Here is a 14,658-nt window from a genome sequence, read left to right on the forward strand (position 1 = left end):
GCCTGTAGTCCCAGCTGCTTGGGGGGCAGAGGCAGGAGGATCACTGGAGCCCCAGGAGTTTGAGGTTTCAATGAGCTGTGATTGGGCCACTGCACTCCAGCCTGGGTGACAGAATGAGACCTTGTCTTCAAGGATAAATAATAATAATTAAAAAAACCCTTTCACTTATATGTGTATATAACCATTCAAGGTAAATGATACTTTATTCACGTTTTAGAATTTCTGTGTAAATGGCTTCAAACTCCACAAACCCTGCAGCTGTTTTTTCTCACTCAGAATTATTCTGCTTCTGATGGCCACTTTTTGTGCTCACGGGCTGTTGCTACTGCAGGCCGAGGTGCCGTGAGATCTTCCAGCACATGTCCCACAGCCTCACGTTTCATGTCTTCTCTAGGACGCTCCTGTTACATTGGAATTGGCTTATTTAGTATGTGCACACCTTCAGCATCACCAGACTCTGCCAGATTGTCTTCCAAGATTATTTGTACAATTCCCTTCTCCCAGCAGTGCAGGAGAGTTACTATTTTGTATGTATTCTTTCAGAGTTTCCTTGTCCATAGGCAAGCAAATAGCAATGCAGATTTCATCTGCTTCCCCCTCGCCCCGCCCCATAGAAAGGGTGCAGCATTTTGGACCTTGTTTTTTTTCCCACCTAAACAAAGTATCCTGGAGATTTTTGCAGTTTAGAGAATAGAGCACTTCCTCTTTCTTTATTACAGGCTATAACATTTTATTGTATGAATAGACCATACTTTAAAAAGATAGTCTGTGTCCCATTTATGGACATTGGGTTGCTTTCAGTCTTTTGATATGACAGACAATTCTGTATTAGATAACCTTATGCTTATCTCGTCTCACACTTTTGCTGGTCTGTAGGCTAAATTCTCAGAGTAATCACTTCCATGAAGGTTATCAGCATTCGTATTATAATTTTGATGTATAGCTAAGGCACTCTCCTAGGAGGTTTACCAATTTTCCCTCCCACCGACAATATATCAGAGTGCCTTTTCTTCCTGTAGCCTTACCAATAGAGTGTGTTAGCCAACTTGTAAATTTTTGCTAGTCTGATGTGGAAGGATGGTATCTCAGTCTAGTTGTAATCTGCACTCCTCTTATTGTGAATGACACTGAGTATTTTTTATAGGGTTTAAGAGCCTACAGTTGTATCAATATTTCTGTGAACTGTGTTTATATCCTTTGCTGTTTTTGTCTGTATTCTTTGCTTATAATACTCTTTTTAAGGAGTTCTCAGATGACTGAGGCAAAGCCAGGTTTGGTAATCACTACCCTTGCTCAGCGCCCCCATTTCCTTTTAAGAGGAGGCCTCAGGGAAGCGGTAGGATATCAGAGAAAATAAGTCTTTTTGTAGTCAGATAGGCAGTTAGGGTAAATGGCATCCCACAACCACTTTGAATAAAGTTTCACTTGATTTTTATAATTGCTTCTTAAGTTCAGCAGAATATAACACAGCCAGGAAAAGGACTTGGGAGCCAGTATTGTGTTGAGAGATAGTGTATTAGTCTTCTCATGCCGCTGTGAAGAAATATCTTAGACTGGGTAATTTATAAAGGAAAGAGGTTACATTGACTCACAGTTCCACATGGCTGGGGAGGCCTTGGGAAACTTACAATCTTGGCGGAAGGGGAAGCAAACACGTCCTTCTTCACATGGCAGCAGGAGAGAAGTGCGGAGCAAAAGAGGGAAAGCCCCTTATAAAACCATCAGATCTCCTGAGAGCTCAGTCACTATCACGAGAACAGCGTGAAGGTAACCACCCCCATGATTCAGTTACCTCCCACTGGGTCCCTCCCATGAGACATGGGGATTATGGGAACTACAATTCAAGATGAGACTTGGGTGGGGACACAGCTAAACCATATCAGACGGTATAGGTAGAGCACAGACTGGAGTCAGACTCCTGGGACTATGACCTGAGCCCTAGCTGTTAGGCACTGTGTTTCTTGGATAAGCTATGTGACTTCTCAGTGCCTCTGTTTCCTTATCTGTAAAGGCGGGTATAATAATGGTATCTGCTTTCTAGAGCTATTGTAAGGACGAGATGCTAAGACAGAGTGTTCAGAACGGCAGAAAGCATGTCATGAGCCTTACATAAGTATAAGCTGCTGTTACCACTGTTGCTTTTCCTCTGCCACCACCTCTGCATCTCATTAGGCTCCGCATACGCCTGCAGAGAACAGGCCGGATAGCTGATGACAGCAGGATGTTTCTGGGGGCAAGAACTGGACTTACATCACCGCTTCCCACACTCCTTTGGCCAAACTGTGGGGGAGGCTGAGAGACAGACTCTTCCTGTGTCCGCTGAAAGAAGAAACAACATGGTGAATAAGCTGCTGTCTCGAATTTCAAAATAAACCAAAACACCCTAAGGCAACCATCTTAAGCAGTTTTGAAGATGCTGCTTTCCTTTTCTCACCAGGACGTAGCAGAGTCCTGGTGCTGGTGGATCCCAAGCTCACGTAGCCAGCCGGGGGGCGTGGGGGCGATGCTTTAGGGATTTCTTAGCATCTTGTGGTTTCAAGCAGCCCTAGGTGAACACAGAATGGCTTTAATGTGCTGTGCAGGTACCATAGTGGCTTTGCCAGAGTTCTCAAGGAAGAATCACAATATGTTTACTGTATCCATTGTCCTTGCGGAACCTGAATCCTGTGGACACACACATTTGGAGCCACGTCTTTAATATTCACCGGGCTGAATTCACCTTCCACATGCCCTTCATTTCCTCCTGAAGATTTGGGTGTTCAGTCACTTTCATTTCCTTTTACCCCAAAGAAGTTATTACAATTTTAAAAAACTTTTTTTTATACAGCAAATCTTCTGGAAGTCGACTCTGGGAGCCTTGACTGTCTGGAAGGGTCTTCATTTCTCCCTCGCTCAGATGAGACGTCACCCGCCCTTTGTGCCCATTGGTACTCCGGGTGTGGGGTGTCCTTTCCCCTCGTCCTCCTCTTGAGATATGTTCTCCACATCTGGTTTTCAGCAGCTGACTGCAGTGTGTCTCAGTGCGGTGGTGTGGGTTTTTCTCTTTCTCGGGTTTGGTTGTGCTTCTTTGTTCTGTGGGTTGGTGTTTCTCAAAAGCTTCACTTTGGGATGCTTTTGGCTGTTCTCTCTCGCCTCATTTTTCTCTCCTCTCTCCCTTTTTTTTTTTTTTTTGGAGACAGAGTTTCACTCTCGTTCATGCTGGAGTGCAATGGCACCATCTCTGCTCACCGCAACCTCCACCTCCCGGGTTCAAGCGATTCTCCTGCCTCAGCCTCCCAAGTAGCTGGGATTACAGGCATGTGCCACCACGTGCAGCTAATTTTGTATTTTTAGTAGAGACGGGGTTTCTCTATGTTGGTCAGGCTGGTCTCGAACTCCTGACCTCAGGTGATCCGCCTGCCTCAGCCTCCCAAAGTGCTGGGATGACAGGCGTGAGCCACCGCGCCCGGCCTTTCCTGTCCTTTTGAAGTTGCATCTGTAGGTATGTTGGGTCCTCTGATGCTTCCTGTAGATTGTGGATAGTCCGTTGTGGTTTCCTTCACTCCTTCCGTGGCTCAGCTTGGGTGGACGCTTCTATTTACCTGTACTCGGGCTTACGGGTCCTCCCCTCTCCTGTGGGCTCTTCAGCCCAGCTGATGACGTCATCTTTTCTGAGATCCATTTTTCACTTCTGGCATTTCTTTCTTTCTTTTTTAAATCGTTTCCATCTCTGCTGAAGTTCTCCATCTCTTTATGTCGCCTGCCTTTTCATGAACTATTTCAGCATTTTTTATTTTAGTTATTTTAACATCTTTGGTCATTCCAATATCGGGCCCAGCTCTTGGGCTGCCTCTGTTGAATTTGTCTCAGGAGTTTCCATGACATTCCATGCATTTTGTGCAGAAGAACAGCAGAGACTGACAAGAGTCCTATTTCCCTGGAGAAGGGTGTGCCCGCCTCCTGCCGTGCTCCCCACTGGCAGCCTGTATCTGGCTCTTCTGCAGGTGGGGAGGGGCTGCACGTTGTTGCAGCTTCACCTTGCCTCACTCTCACTCCCCTACTGCCTTCCAAACCATTGACGTGTTGGATCAGGAGTTTCCTGTCGTTGGCATGGCATGGCCCAGGACCCAAGACCCGTGGTGAAAATCTGAAGATCTCTTTTATGTGCTACAGACAAGTGCCAGCTTTCTAAACCAGCTTGATTTTGTTTTTGTTTTTGGCCTACAGGCCAGCTTTTTCACTTGCTAAGTGGTCTCTGTTCTCTGCAGTCTTGCCTCTGGCTTTTTGTGCCTTGGGCATAATCCCTCTGTGCTGTGCTCTGTCTCCAGCTGTGGATGCTCTGGGAAGCCTGGGCCTCCTGGGAGGGGCGTCTCTCTGCTTCCCTGCCTTCCCCTATAGGGCAACTGCCTTGCACCTGGGAGAAGGGCTGTGCCTCTGGGGGCGGCGGGGTGGGGTGGGGACTCTCCAAACTCTGTTTCCTTGCCTCCAGCTTCTGTTCTGTACCTGCATACCCAGTAAAGACCCTGGAGAGAGTTGGCAGGTGACTGTGGACTCATTCTGTCACCGGGACACCTTGAATTGTCAACAGGTATGCCAGCCCACACAGTGAGAACTTGGCTGGCTTCTTCCCTGTCCCAAATATGGTGGGTTCCCCCTTCACCCACCATTCTACCAGTTAGAAGGGGGCCTGTGGGTCACTTTTTTCCTGCAAAGGAGCCTTCACTTTTAGGATTTAGTTCATGTAGGTTTTTTGCATCTTCATTGCTCAGAAGGGTTCAGATGTACTAGGACTTTTTTTTTTTTTTTTTTTAAGCATGTCCACTGTTTTATTTGTCAGGGTGGGAGTGATGGTCTTGCATGCTCTTCTGTGTGGTAACTGGAGTAAAAATGTCCTGTGCCTGCTGCCTTTTCTTCTTCACAGTCTTGCCAGAAGTTTATCAATTTTATTAGTTCTCTCAAAAAATATCTTTCTGGGCTATGTTAATTTTTTTTGCTGTAGTGTGATTATTTTCTACTTTATCTAGTTCTTTTTCTTTATTATTTTGCTTCTACTTTTTTTAGCTTAATTTGCTGTAATTATCGCAACTTCTTGAAGTGTACACTTAGATAATTGAGTTTTTAGCCTTTTTTCCTTATACATGCATTGAAGGCTACATGTCTCATTCTACACACAGTGTTAACGGCACCCTCTATGTTTTGATATTTTGTACTTTTATTATTCAGCTCAAAATATTTTCTAATTTCTGTCTTGATTTCTTCTTTGACTAATGGTTTATTTGGGAATATAGTGCTTACTTTCCAAATAGTTGATGTCTTTAAAATTATCTGTTTTTAATTTGAAAGAAGTCAGTGTTGTTATAGCTCTTTATTTCACCTTGTAAAGGCCACGTCTTGGTGACTGAGGTAGATTTTTTTAAAAAACTAAAGAACTGCCGCATAAAAGGAACAACCCCTGGTGAGCCAGAAGGTAGTGTGCTAGAGTGATGGAAAGGTGGGTGAGAGTCTGGAAGCATAGGGTACATTCCTGGAATACCATTAACTCGTTATGATATTTTGGGGCAATAAACCCTTTCCCATTTATCTATCAAGTGGAAATAATCATCAGAATTTTCAAAGGGGTAGAATGAAAGCATGATATAAATGCATTCTCAGAACTATAATAAACAGTGAAAATACGAATGATAATACTTGTATTATCCCTTAGGGTTAACAAGTCTCTAACATGAATTGTTTTATAATACAAATGCCAAGTCTTTTATTAATATAAACTGCTGTAATCCCATATTGTTCAGTACTAATGAACCAGACTTTCAGTCTTTTGAAACACAGCTTTGGAAAAGATCTGTATAAATTTATATTCATAGATTGCATAGTGGTCAAATCAGAGATTTCAGGGTATCCATCACCCAAATAACGTACACTGTACCCTTCACCAGTTCCTCACCATCCTTCCTCCCATTCCCTCAGTGCCCACTAACCAATTTCTCACCATCCCCCTTCCTCCCGTCCCTCAGCCTTCCCGGCCTCCATTGCTGTCATTCTCCACTCTCCATTCACGTGTAGGCATTATTTAGCACCCACATGAGTGAGAACATGTGAGATTTGACTTTCTGTGAAACGTAATTTTAATGTAACCATTAAAAATCTGTAATGAAGTTGCACACGCCCTTTGTCAAGTCTAAAAACCATGAGAACTGTGTTTAACCAGTGCTTGACTTTGCACATACTCATGCAAGAATGACTGCCAAATGTGTTTCTGCTCTCTGTCTCCAATTTCCATTACTAGTGGTTCTTGACAGAATTAACGGACTGTCTGTGTGTGTGTGTGTGTGTGTGTACACAGATGCTGAAAACATGAGCCTTTGTGTAGGGGTCAAACAGAAGACAAGAGCCAATATTCCCAGAAACGGAGTGGTCAGATTTCCTTAAAAAATGTGCAGAGATTGTGTTTCTGGAGTTGAGGGCTCAAGTTAAAAGCAAACAAAATACCACAAAATATATAACAATTTGTTTTTTTGGAGGATTTGCGATTCTGAATTTGGATCCAGTTCTCTTAAATACACATTGAACCTCATAGGACATGGCTCTTCAAGTAGAAACGTATTAATAGAAGCCTCACTTGTAGCTGTTCAAAGAATTGGAGTGATCAGTGCTTTACTTATTACTTCTGACTTAACTCTGCAGGTGCAGCTTGGCAATCAACAGAGATCCAAAGTAGACAGACAGTTTCATGAAAATAACCTGACCTCTCCGACTGGTTGAAAAGCTTTGTGGGAATAAAGACTGGTTTATGCTGATGCATGTTTTTAGCAATGCCTTTCTTCGTACTTGGACATAGTTATTATGCCTGGGGGAAGAGAGTCCCACGAAGCTGGGATGCCATGAGCCACCCCCTCACTGGGCACCAGGTTGATCCTGGGCCTGCTGTGGGTTGCTGAATGCGATCCTCCCAAGCACTGTTGGAGATGCTGTTATTTTCCTGGGGCAATGTCAGTTCTAGCTGGGAGAGAAGTTAATGATTAGAGAGCAAACGTGGCTGGCTTGTCTGTGTTCCCCATTCTAAGCATTGAGATTACATGGTTGGGTGTACCAGGAAAAGCTTCTTGGAAAGGCGATTACGTGAGTTGCTTTGATGCTAGGCAGCCTTGTCTGTCTGCTAGAAAGTCGGAGCTGATGGGAACGGGAGAGGGATGGGGACACTCCAGGGACCAGGCGAGTCTGCCAGGAGCTCAGCCAGGGTGTGTGTGTTAGGGTAGGGCTGAGTGGGGAAGTGCGTATGTGCCAGATGGCTTTTATCTACTTTCCTTTAAAAAACACACAAAACAACACTTTTTCCTCTTGAGGATTTTAGAAACCAGTGCCGAGGACTGGGGAAGCTTGGTCATGAGGCTCTTCTTCTTTTAGTGATGGCCTACGTTTCTTTCCTTCTGTTTTTCTTTCCTTCTTTTTTTCTTCATAGAAATCTTAATTCCAATTTCTTTCCTCATTCCCTCATTGTTTTCCCTTTAATCAAACTTTTGGTTGCTGTTTCGAAGTAGGCATTGGGAACAGTGACAAAAGCAAGGCCCAGCCCCTCCTATGAACACGAGCACAACTTAGTAGGAGACACAGGCCTCTGTGGGCATGTGTGGAGGGGGAGCCCTGCCTCATGGACCACACAGAAGGGCCAGAGCAGGCTTCCTGAAGATGGGAGACCTCAGCTGAATCTTGAAAGATGAGTTCTATTTAGCTATATAAAAAAAAGCACAGCTCCTCCAGAAGACACCATTCACACAGCCAGCCCCTCCACCCCACCCAAGAGGCTGCTGGGAATAATTGGAGTAGTGCTGCCAAAGAAGTTCCCCTGTTGAAAAAAAAAAGAAAGAGGGGCCGGGCGCAGTGGCTCACGCCTGTAATCCCAGCACTCTGGGAGGCCGAGGCGGGCAGATCACGAGGTCAGGAGTTCAAGACCATCCTGGCTAACACGGTGAAACCCCGTCTCTACTAAAAATACAAAAAAAAAAAAAAAAAAAAATTAGCCGGGCGCAGTGGCGGGCGCCTGTAGTCCCAGCTACTCGGGAGGCTGAGGCAGGAGAATGGCATGAACCCAGGAGGCGGAGCTTGCAGTGAGCCGAGATCGTGCCGCTGCACTCCAGCCTGGGCGACAGAGCGAGACTCTTGTCTCCAAAAAGAAAAAAAAGAAAAAAAAAAGAAGACAACCTTTTTTTTTGAATAAAAACATTTGCCAGAGATCATCGGTTTTGGCAGGTTATGTTTTATGGGGTACAGGCTTTTAGTGTAAAATGAAGAGCATGTCAGGTGCGTTTGTATAATGGAAGCACATTTTCACTTATTTAACACTATTAAATATAATCGTGGGAAGAGTTTTAACACTATTAAATATAATCGTGGGAAGAGTTCAGGTTTCCTTAATGCCTGTTAGGGGAGAAATACTGGGCTGGATACTTCACATTTGTTTTAACGTTTAGTTTTCACAATGACCCCCTGAGGTATTATTTTGTGCGTGTTATTGAGGAAGGAAGCAAGGCTCTGAGAATAAATTGCTCAGCTTCACATAAACAGCAAGTGGTCCACCTGGGGTTTAAACCCAGGTGGGTTTGACGCAGAAGCTCAGGAGTTTTCCATTGCGTGAACATGCCTTCCCTAGTGAAAAGAAAAAGTCTTGTCCTCAAATCAAATAAAAATTTGCCTTGTCATTTGGAGACTTAATAAACACCTTAGGGTAGGTGAGGGAGTAAAGACCAAAAAAGCAATTAGCATGAAAGCGAGAGAAACAAGAGATCAGACACACAGATCACTGCATTGAGGTTCAGGTTTGCTCATGCTTCCACACCTCGGCATTAGCAAAGAGGAGATGTGACAGCGAGCTCTCTGGGTTTCTTCTTTCATTTTCTTTTTCTCTTTTGTAGTCTCAACTGTGGACATCACTCTTTTGTTTTTTCATAAAACAGCTGAGGAGCAAAATGGCTGGAAACACTATCCTGGTCTCTTGTCAGGCCTTGGATTTAATCCCAGCACCAGCACAAGCTGCGGGAATTTGGATCTGTCTGTGGAGGCCCAAATGCAAAATTACTACACACATATCTGGGACTTTGGTGTTTCTTTTTTGCCCAGAAGCAGCTTGAGTTTAACTGAAATTGCAGCTTAGTCCTAAAAAGAATAGAAGACATTTTGAAAATTTTGCCTGCTAACTTTTCAGTTTTAAGAATGTAAGTTTTGCAAGTGCTGGAACCTTGTCTGTCTTATTTGCTGCACGTCCCCCGTGACCACAGTGGGCCTGGTTGCTGATGAGCTCAGTAGGGGTTGGAGAAACATGTGGTGACTGCACGCAGGGGGTGGCTGGGAAAGCCCTCGTGCACGGAATCCTGTCCTGCAGGCTCACCATCCCTGCATCTGGAAGTCTAGTCCAGAATCATTTTCTGAGCTCTTATCATAGGTCATCAAAATGCTGACAGTAATGACGGTGTTGCTTCCATGGTTTGAATGTACATGTGCCACATGCTGGCTTAGACTTCTTCCATAGCGGATCTCACTGTCTCAGTTTAACCATAGTCCTGCAAGACAGGTAATCTTCATACTTATTCCCTCGCTGGGGAGGAAACTGAAGCTCTGAGAGATTAAATACTTTCCCCCAAGGCCACATAGCTGGTAACAGATATATGTATATATATATTTTTGGAGATGGAGTTTCACTCTTGTCGCCCAGGCTGGAGTGCAGTGGTGCGATCTCGGCTCACCGCAACCTCTGCTTCCTGGGTTCAAGAGCTTCTCCTGCCTCAGCCTCCTGAGTTGCTGGGATTACAGGCGTGTACCACCACACCCGGCTAATTTTGTATTTTTAGTAGAGATGGGGCTTCTCCATGTTGGTCAGGCTGGTATCGAGCTCCCGACCTCTGGTGATCCGCCCATCTCAGCCTCCCAAAGCGTTGGGATTACAGGTGTGAGCCACTGCGCCTGGCCTGGTAACAGATAGTCTTACTGAGAAAGTGGACTGTCAGACAGGATGTGCTAGCCTCTCTGCCTCCTCCCTCTTCCCTCCACATCCTCACTCTGCCTTTCATTAAAATGGAAGCATCCTTCAGCAGGAGAAGGAACACTTTGGAAACGCCTTCCTTTGCTCATCTCCTCCTCCACCCCGCTCCCCACTCCTAGTCTCTCCGCTTCCCTTAGGGAGTCACGGCTGTCTCTCTCTCTCTCTCTCTCTCTTTCTGGGCTCATCTTCCTCCGTGGAGCTCTCTTCTCCCTCTCCTTGGAGACTGTGCTCTCCTGGTTTTCTGCCTGCTTTCCCGTGCCTTCCAGCTCAGCATCTTTTACCAGCTTCTCTCCTTTAACTCTACTCCTTGACGCCAACGGGCTCCAGGTCCTTCTCCCTGATCTCTGTTCTTCTCTGTCTTGCCATCTTCCGTGGTAAACTCATCCAGACCAAGGCTGTGAGCATCATCCTTTTGCCAGTGGCTCCCAGTTTATTTCTAGCACTGACTAGAATTTTGCTGTTGACTTCAAACTGGCTTCTCTCCACCCAGCCCATTTCTCTGTCCAGTTTTCCTCTGAGTAAATAGCACCACCCAGTTGCTAAGAATCCAGGAGTCACCTTGGAGTCAGTTCTTTGCCTCAAGCCCCGTGTCCAATCCAGCTGGGCCTGGCGATTCTCCCTCGGGTACCTCCTGACTCCCTTTCTGTCCTGTCTTCAGTGTGGTCACTCCAGCCCCTGCTGCCACCTGCACAGCTACAGCAACGTCCTCTCATGGATTTCCCTATGCTTTTTCGTTGTTGTTGTCCCTGTATAATTATTTCTTCCCACAGCAACTAGAGTGTTTTCTACAGCCTTTTAACAATCAAGTGCTGGTTATGCTTTAGGCCCTGTCTTGGGGCATTTAACCTTCAGAAGGTAGGCACTGTTGCACCTTCACTTTTCAGATGAGGAAGCTGAAGCACAGGGCAGTTAATTGATTTGTCCAAGGCTAAAGCCAGGATCAAACCCAGGCACTAGGTCCTGAGCCAATGCTCTTGAATCCAGTCCCTCCTCTCCTTTAAATGCTCCTAGGGTCTGTCTTCTCCTGGGCCTGAAGTCTCCTACTGGCCTCCCGCCTCATCTCCTACCACGTTCTCCCTCTCTCCTCCTGCCAGTTTGCACTCCGGGTTATTCCCAAACTCTTCACATCCACCGCAGGGCTTTTTCACCAGCTGTTCCTGCTGCCCAGAGCCCTTTCCCGCCAGTTGTTCGCGTGGCTGGACCCTTCAGCATCATTGCATAAGGCCCCCCGGTCTCTTGATCTAAAGTAGCCACCCACCATCTTTTGTTCTTTGTGGCACTTACTGCGGTCTCGTGTTGCTGTCATTCTTTTGGTGACCCTTATTGTTCATGGCAATAAATAAATTACATGGAATGAAACTCCATGCCAGCAGGAAACGTAGTTGCATGTTTCATGCCCTATGTTAGTACCAGTGTTGATAGACTTTGGGTGAATGAATGCATGGGTGAGTGAACAAATGAGTACCTGGCATCCTAGAACTCAGAGCCAGGTGCTTTGAGCCCATGAATTTCCCTACCACGCCATGTGCCTCTGTCTGTACAACTCACAGTTTAAGCCTTTAAGTATCTCTGCCTTTGGGCATACTCACAAAGTGTCTGTGCTTTTTATAGGTGATCAAAGAAGCCTACAGTGGTTGCAGTGGCCCCGTGGATTCAGAGTGTCCTCCTCCACCAAGCTCCCCGGTGCACAAGGCAGAACTGGAGAAGGTAAGGGCGCTGCTCTTGCTGGGTGGGGACGGTGACCTTGCAGTGGATTGGGGTCTCCTTCAAAGTTTGATAACATTCTCTGAGAATTTCAGCACTTCCAGTTAAAAAAGAAAAAATGCAGTCGTGCTTCCCATCTTTTTAACTGCCTGCTTTGCGCTAAGCTTGAATTAGTCATTTTACAGACTGTGTAGTTAGTGTTGTTACTCCCAGCTACAGATGAAGCAATGGATTTAAATGTGTGAGGGCCTTGTTCAAGGTCACATAGCTATTAAATGGCAGAGCTGAAGTCTGAAGGCAAGCCTGTCTACTTCTGGAATACAGCAGGCGCTTCATAAATATACCTTCCCAAAGGTCTCTTCCCAGCAGACCAGGATGTGTCTCCATCTCCCTTTGCTTTGCACTCTTGTTGCTTGTTGGAAGGCAGAGGGGCACAGCAGTGGGCGGGGATGGCCTGTCATCTGTACACCCCTTTTTGCCGGAAATGTATGGAGCCCATCACTGTGATGCCGCAGGCCCTGCTCTGCATGCACTTTGCTTGTCTAAATCCAACTGATATTGTTTCTTTGGAGACCCGTGGCTTCCTGCCATGAAACCTTCTGTTGGCAGCTTGTGTCCCTGGGACTTTCTGAGCCCTCCCTCTCTAGCCTCCTGCCATTGAAGAGACAGATCCCTTTTTGCCTGTCCTCATATGAGTCAGGATTCTCCAGAGGAACAGAATTAATGGGATGTATGTATGTAGAAGCAGATTTCTTAGAAGGCATTGGTTCACATGATTACGGAGCCTGCAAGTCTGAAACCTGCAGTGTGGGCCGCAGGCGGAGACCCAGGAGAGCTGATGGTGCAGGTGAAGTGTGAAGGCGTCTGCAGGAATTTAGGGAGATTTCACTGGCTCAGGGAGGACAGTGTTTTTGTTCCATTGAGGCCCTGAAATGATTGGAGGAGGCCCACCCACATTACAGAGGGCAGGCTGCTTACTCACAGCTCCCTAATTTAAATGTTAATCTCATCCCCAGATGCCCCCCACATTGACACGTAAAATTAAACATCACAGTCCTCATCCTCATACCGTAATGGAACAGGCTGTTTTTCTCCCTGACTACAAAACTAATCTCTGCTCACTTTAGAAAATTCAGAAAGCTCATAGAAACATAAATGGGATGAAAAAAGTCACTCATTACAACAGCACATAGAGGATGCAGCTCCTCTTAACACTACTGATATACTAACCACTCTTTCCTGAGTTCAAGGGTTTTTTTTTATGGTTTGGATAAGCTTATGCGTAAAGTTTCTTATACTGCTTTTTTTTTTTTTTTACTTAACCTTTATATTATTAGCAAATTTCCAGGTTTTAAACAACTCTTAAGCCACAAACATTTTTACATTTTCATTAGCTTAATGTCAAATTTGTATGACTCCACTATCACTTATGTAACTGCCCCCCCATTAGTTGTTTTGTCCTTTTGTTTTGTCTTTTTGTTTGTTTTCTGAGATGGAGTTTTGCTCTTGTTGCCCAGGCTGGAGTGCAATGGCACCATCTTGGCTCACTGCAACCTCCACCACCTGGGTTCAAGTGATTCTCCTGTCTCAGCCTCCTGAGTAACTGGGATTCCACCAAGCCCGGCTAATTTTTGTATTTTTAGTGGAGACGGGGGTTTCACCATGTTGGTCAGGCTGGTCTCGAACTCCTGACCTCGTGATCCATCCGCCTTGGCCTCCCAAAGTGCTGGGATTACAGGCGTGAGCCACCGTACCTGGCCTGTTTTGTCCTTTTTTGGCCATCTAAAATAAAATAGTACTTGACATCTTTTGCATAATTTTTGCTGATTCTCTGCCTATTACCTGAGAATAGATTTCTGGAAGCTGAATTACTAGACCAAAGGATAGACCTCTGTTTCTTTTTTAAGATCTTGATTCATGTTGAAAATCAAATTGCTTTCCCAAAAGGTTGATGTAATTTCATTTCCCACCATACAGCATCCAAGTTCCTCATCCACACACTCACACCAGAATTGGCAATTCTGCTTTACTTATGTTGGTTTCTAAGGCAGTACCGTGAGCACTTGGCTGGACCTGTTGCCCTGGATTCCCCCAGCTGTTCCTGGTGTGAGAGCCAGGGCGGTGCCAGCTCTAGGTCATTGTATCCCTGGAACTCAGCTTCCCACTAAGTGGCACTGGTTTCTTCACTGCAGCTCTTAAGGGATTGCCCCTCGAATTCCGAGTTGAACACACATGTTCCTTTGTGCCTGGGAACTGCTCACATATCTCATCTGTGTCCCAGTCTCCAAGGCCCTCGTGGAAGGCACAGGATCTGAGGACGGTGTTTGGAGGCCACTCCCTCCACTATGACCCCACAGGTTCTTGGGTGGCAATGGAAGGGGTCTAGCTGTAAACACTCTACCTCATTCAGATGCTAACGTGGAATCCTAATTACTCATTAAATCCAGAGGTTAGGACTGAGATAGTGACAGTCCCCCATCCTCCTCCAAGGGTTTCGATAGCAACCTTGCTCTCACTCTGTGTACATTCTGAGTGTATTGTTACAAACAGATACTTGACACTCACCCAATTAATTATTGGTGAATGACAGGAAGAAATTAAATGGACTATGGAATATTTACTTCTGCAAGGATAATATGGCTTGGTGAGGGAAATATTTTTTGTAATCATAATATTTTTTTCAAAATCATTTACAAGAAGTGATTTGAATGAAATAGGCATGAGACAGTATATATATAGGTTAGTATAACTATAGCCTCAGTGAGGTTTTTCTTTTTTTTTTTTCCCCCCTCTGGATGTTTTTAAAGCGGTTGTGGCCACCTAACCAGTCAGTCTTTGTTTATAGTTAAGCTCTAACCACTTCTGGATTGCTATGAATTTGGCCCGTGTTTTCTTTCACTTTTGAGATAACTTTTGGTTGATCCATCACACATCACTTGGTC

General features: G+C 45.3%; 1 protein-coding gene across 7 annotated transcripts in view; it reads left to right on the forward strand.

The window, feature by feature from the left end:
* The window catches only part of AFAP1 (actin filament associated protein 1), a 179,272-nt gene that overhangs the window by 107,777 nt on the left and 56,837 nt on the right, over positions 1–14,658 (forward strand). For all 7 annotated transcript variants that reach the window (XM_063705170.1, XM_055385387.2, XM_063705173.1 and 4 more), the window contains one exon: positions 11,624–11,719. In XM_063705170.1, the coding sequence (XP_063561240.1) occupies positions 11,624–11,719 (96 nt within the window). The remainder of the gene's footprint in view (positions 1–11,623; positions 11,720–14,658) is intronic.

The sequence above is a fragment of the Gorilla gorilla genome, chromosome 3 (genome assembly GCF_029281585.2).
Source record: "Gorilla gorilla gorilla isolate KB3781 chromosome 3, NHGRI_mGorGor1-v2.1_pri, whole genome shotgun sequence".
NCBI lineage: Eukaryota > Metazoa > Chordata > Mammalia > Primates > Hominidae > Gorilla > Gorilla gorilla.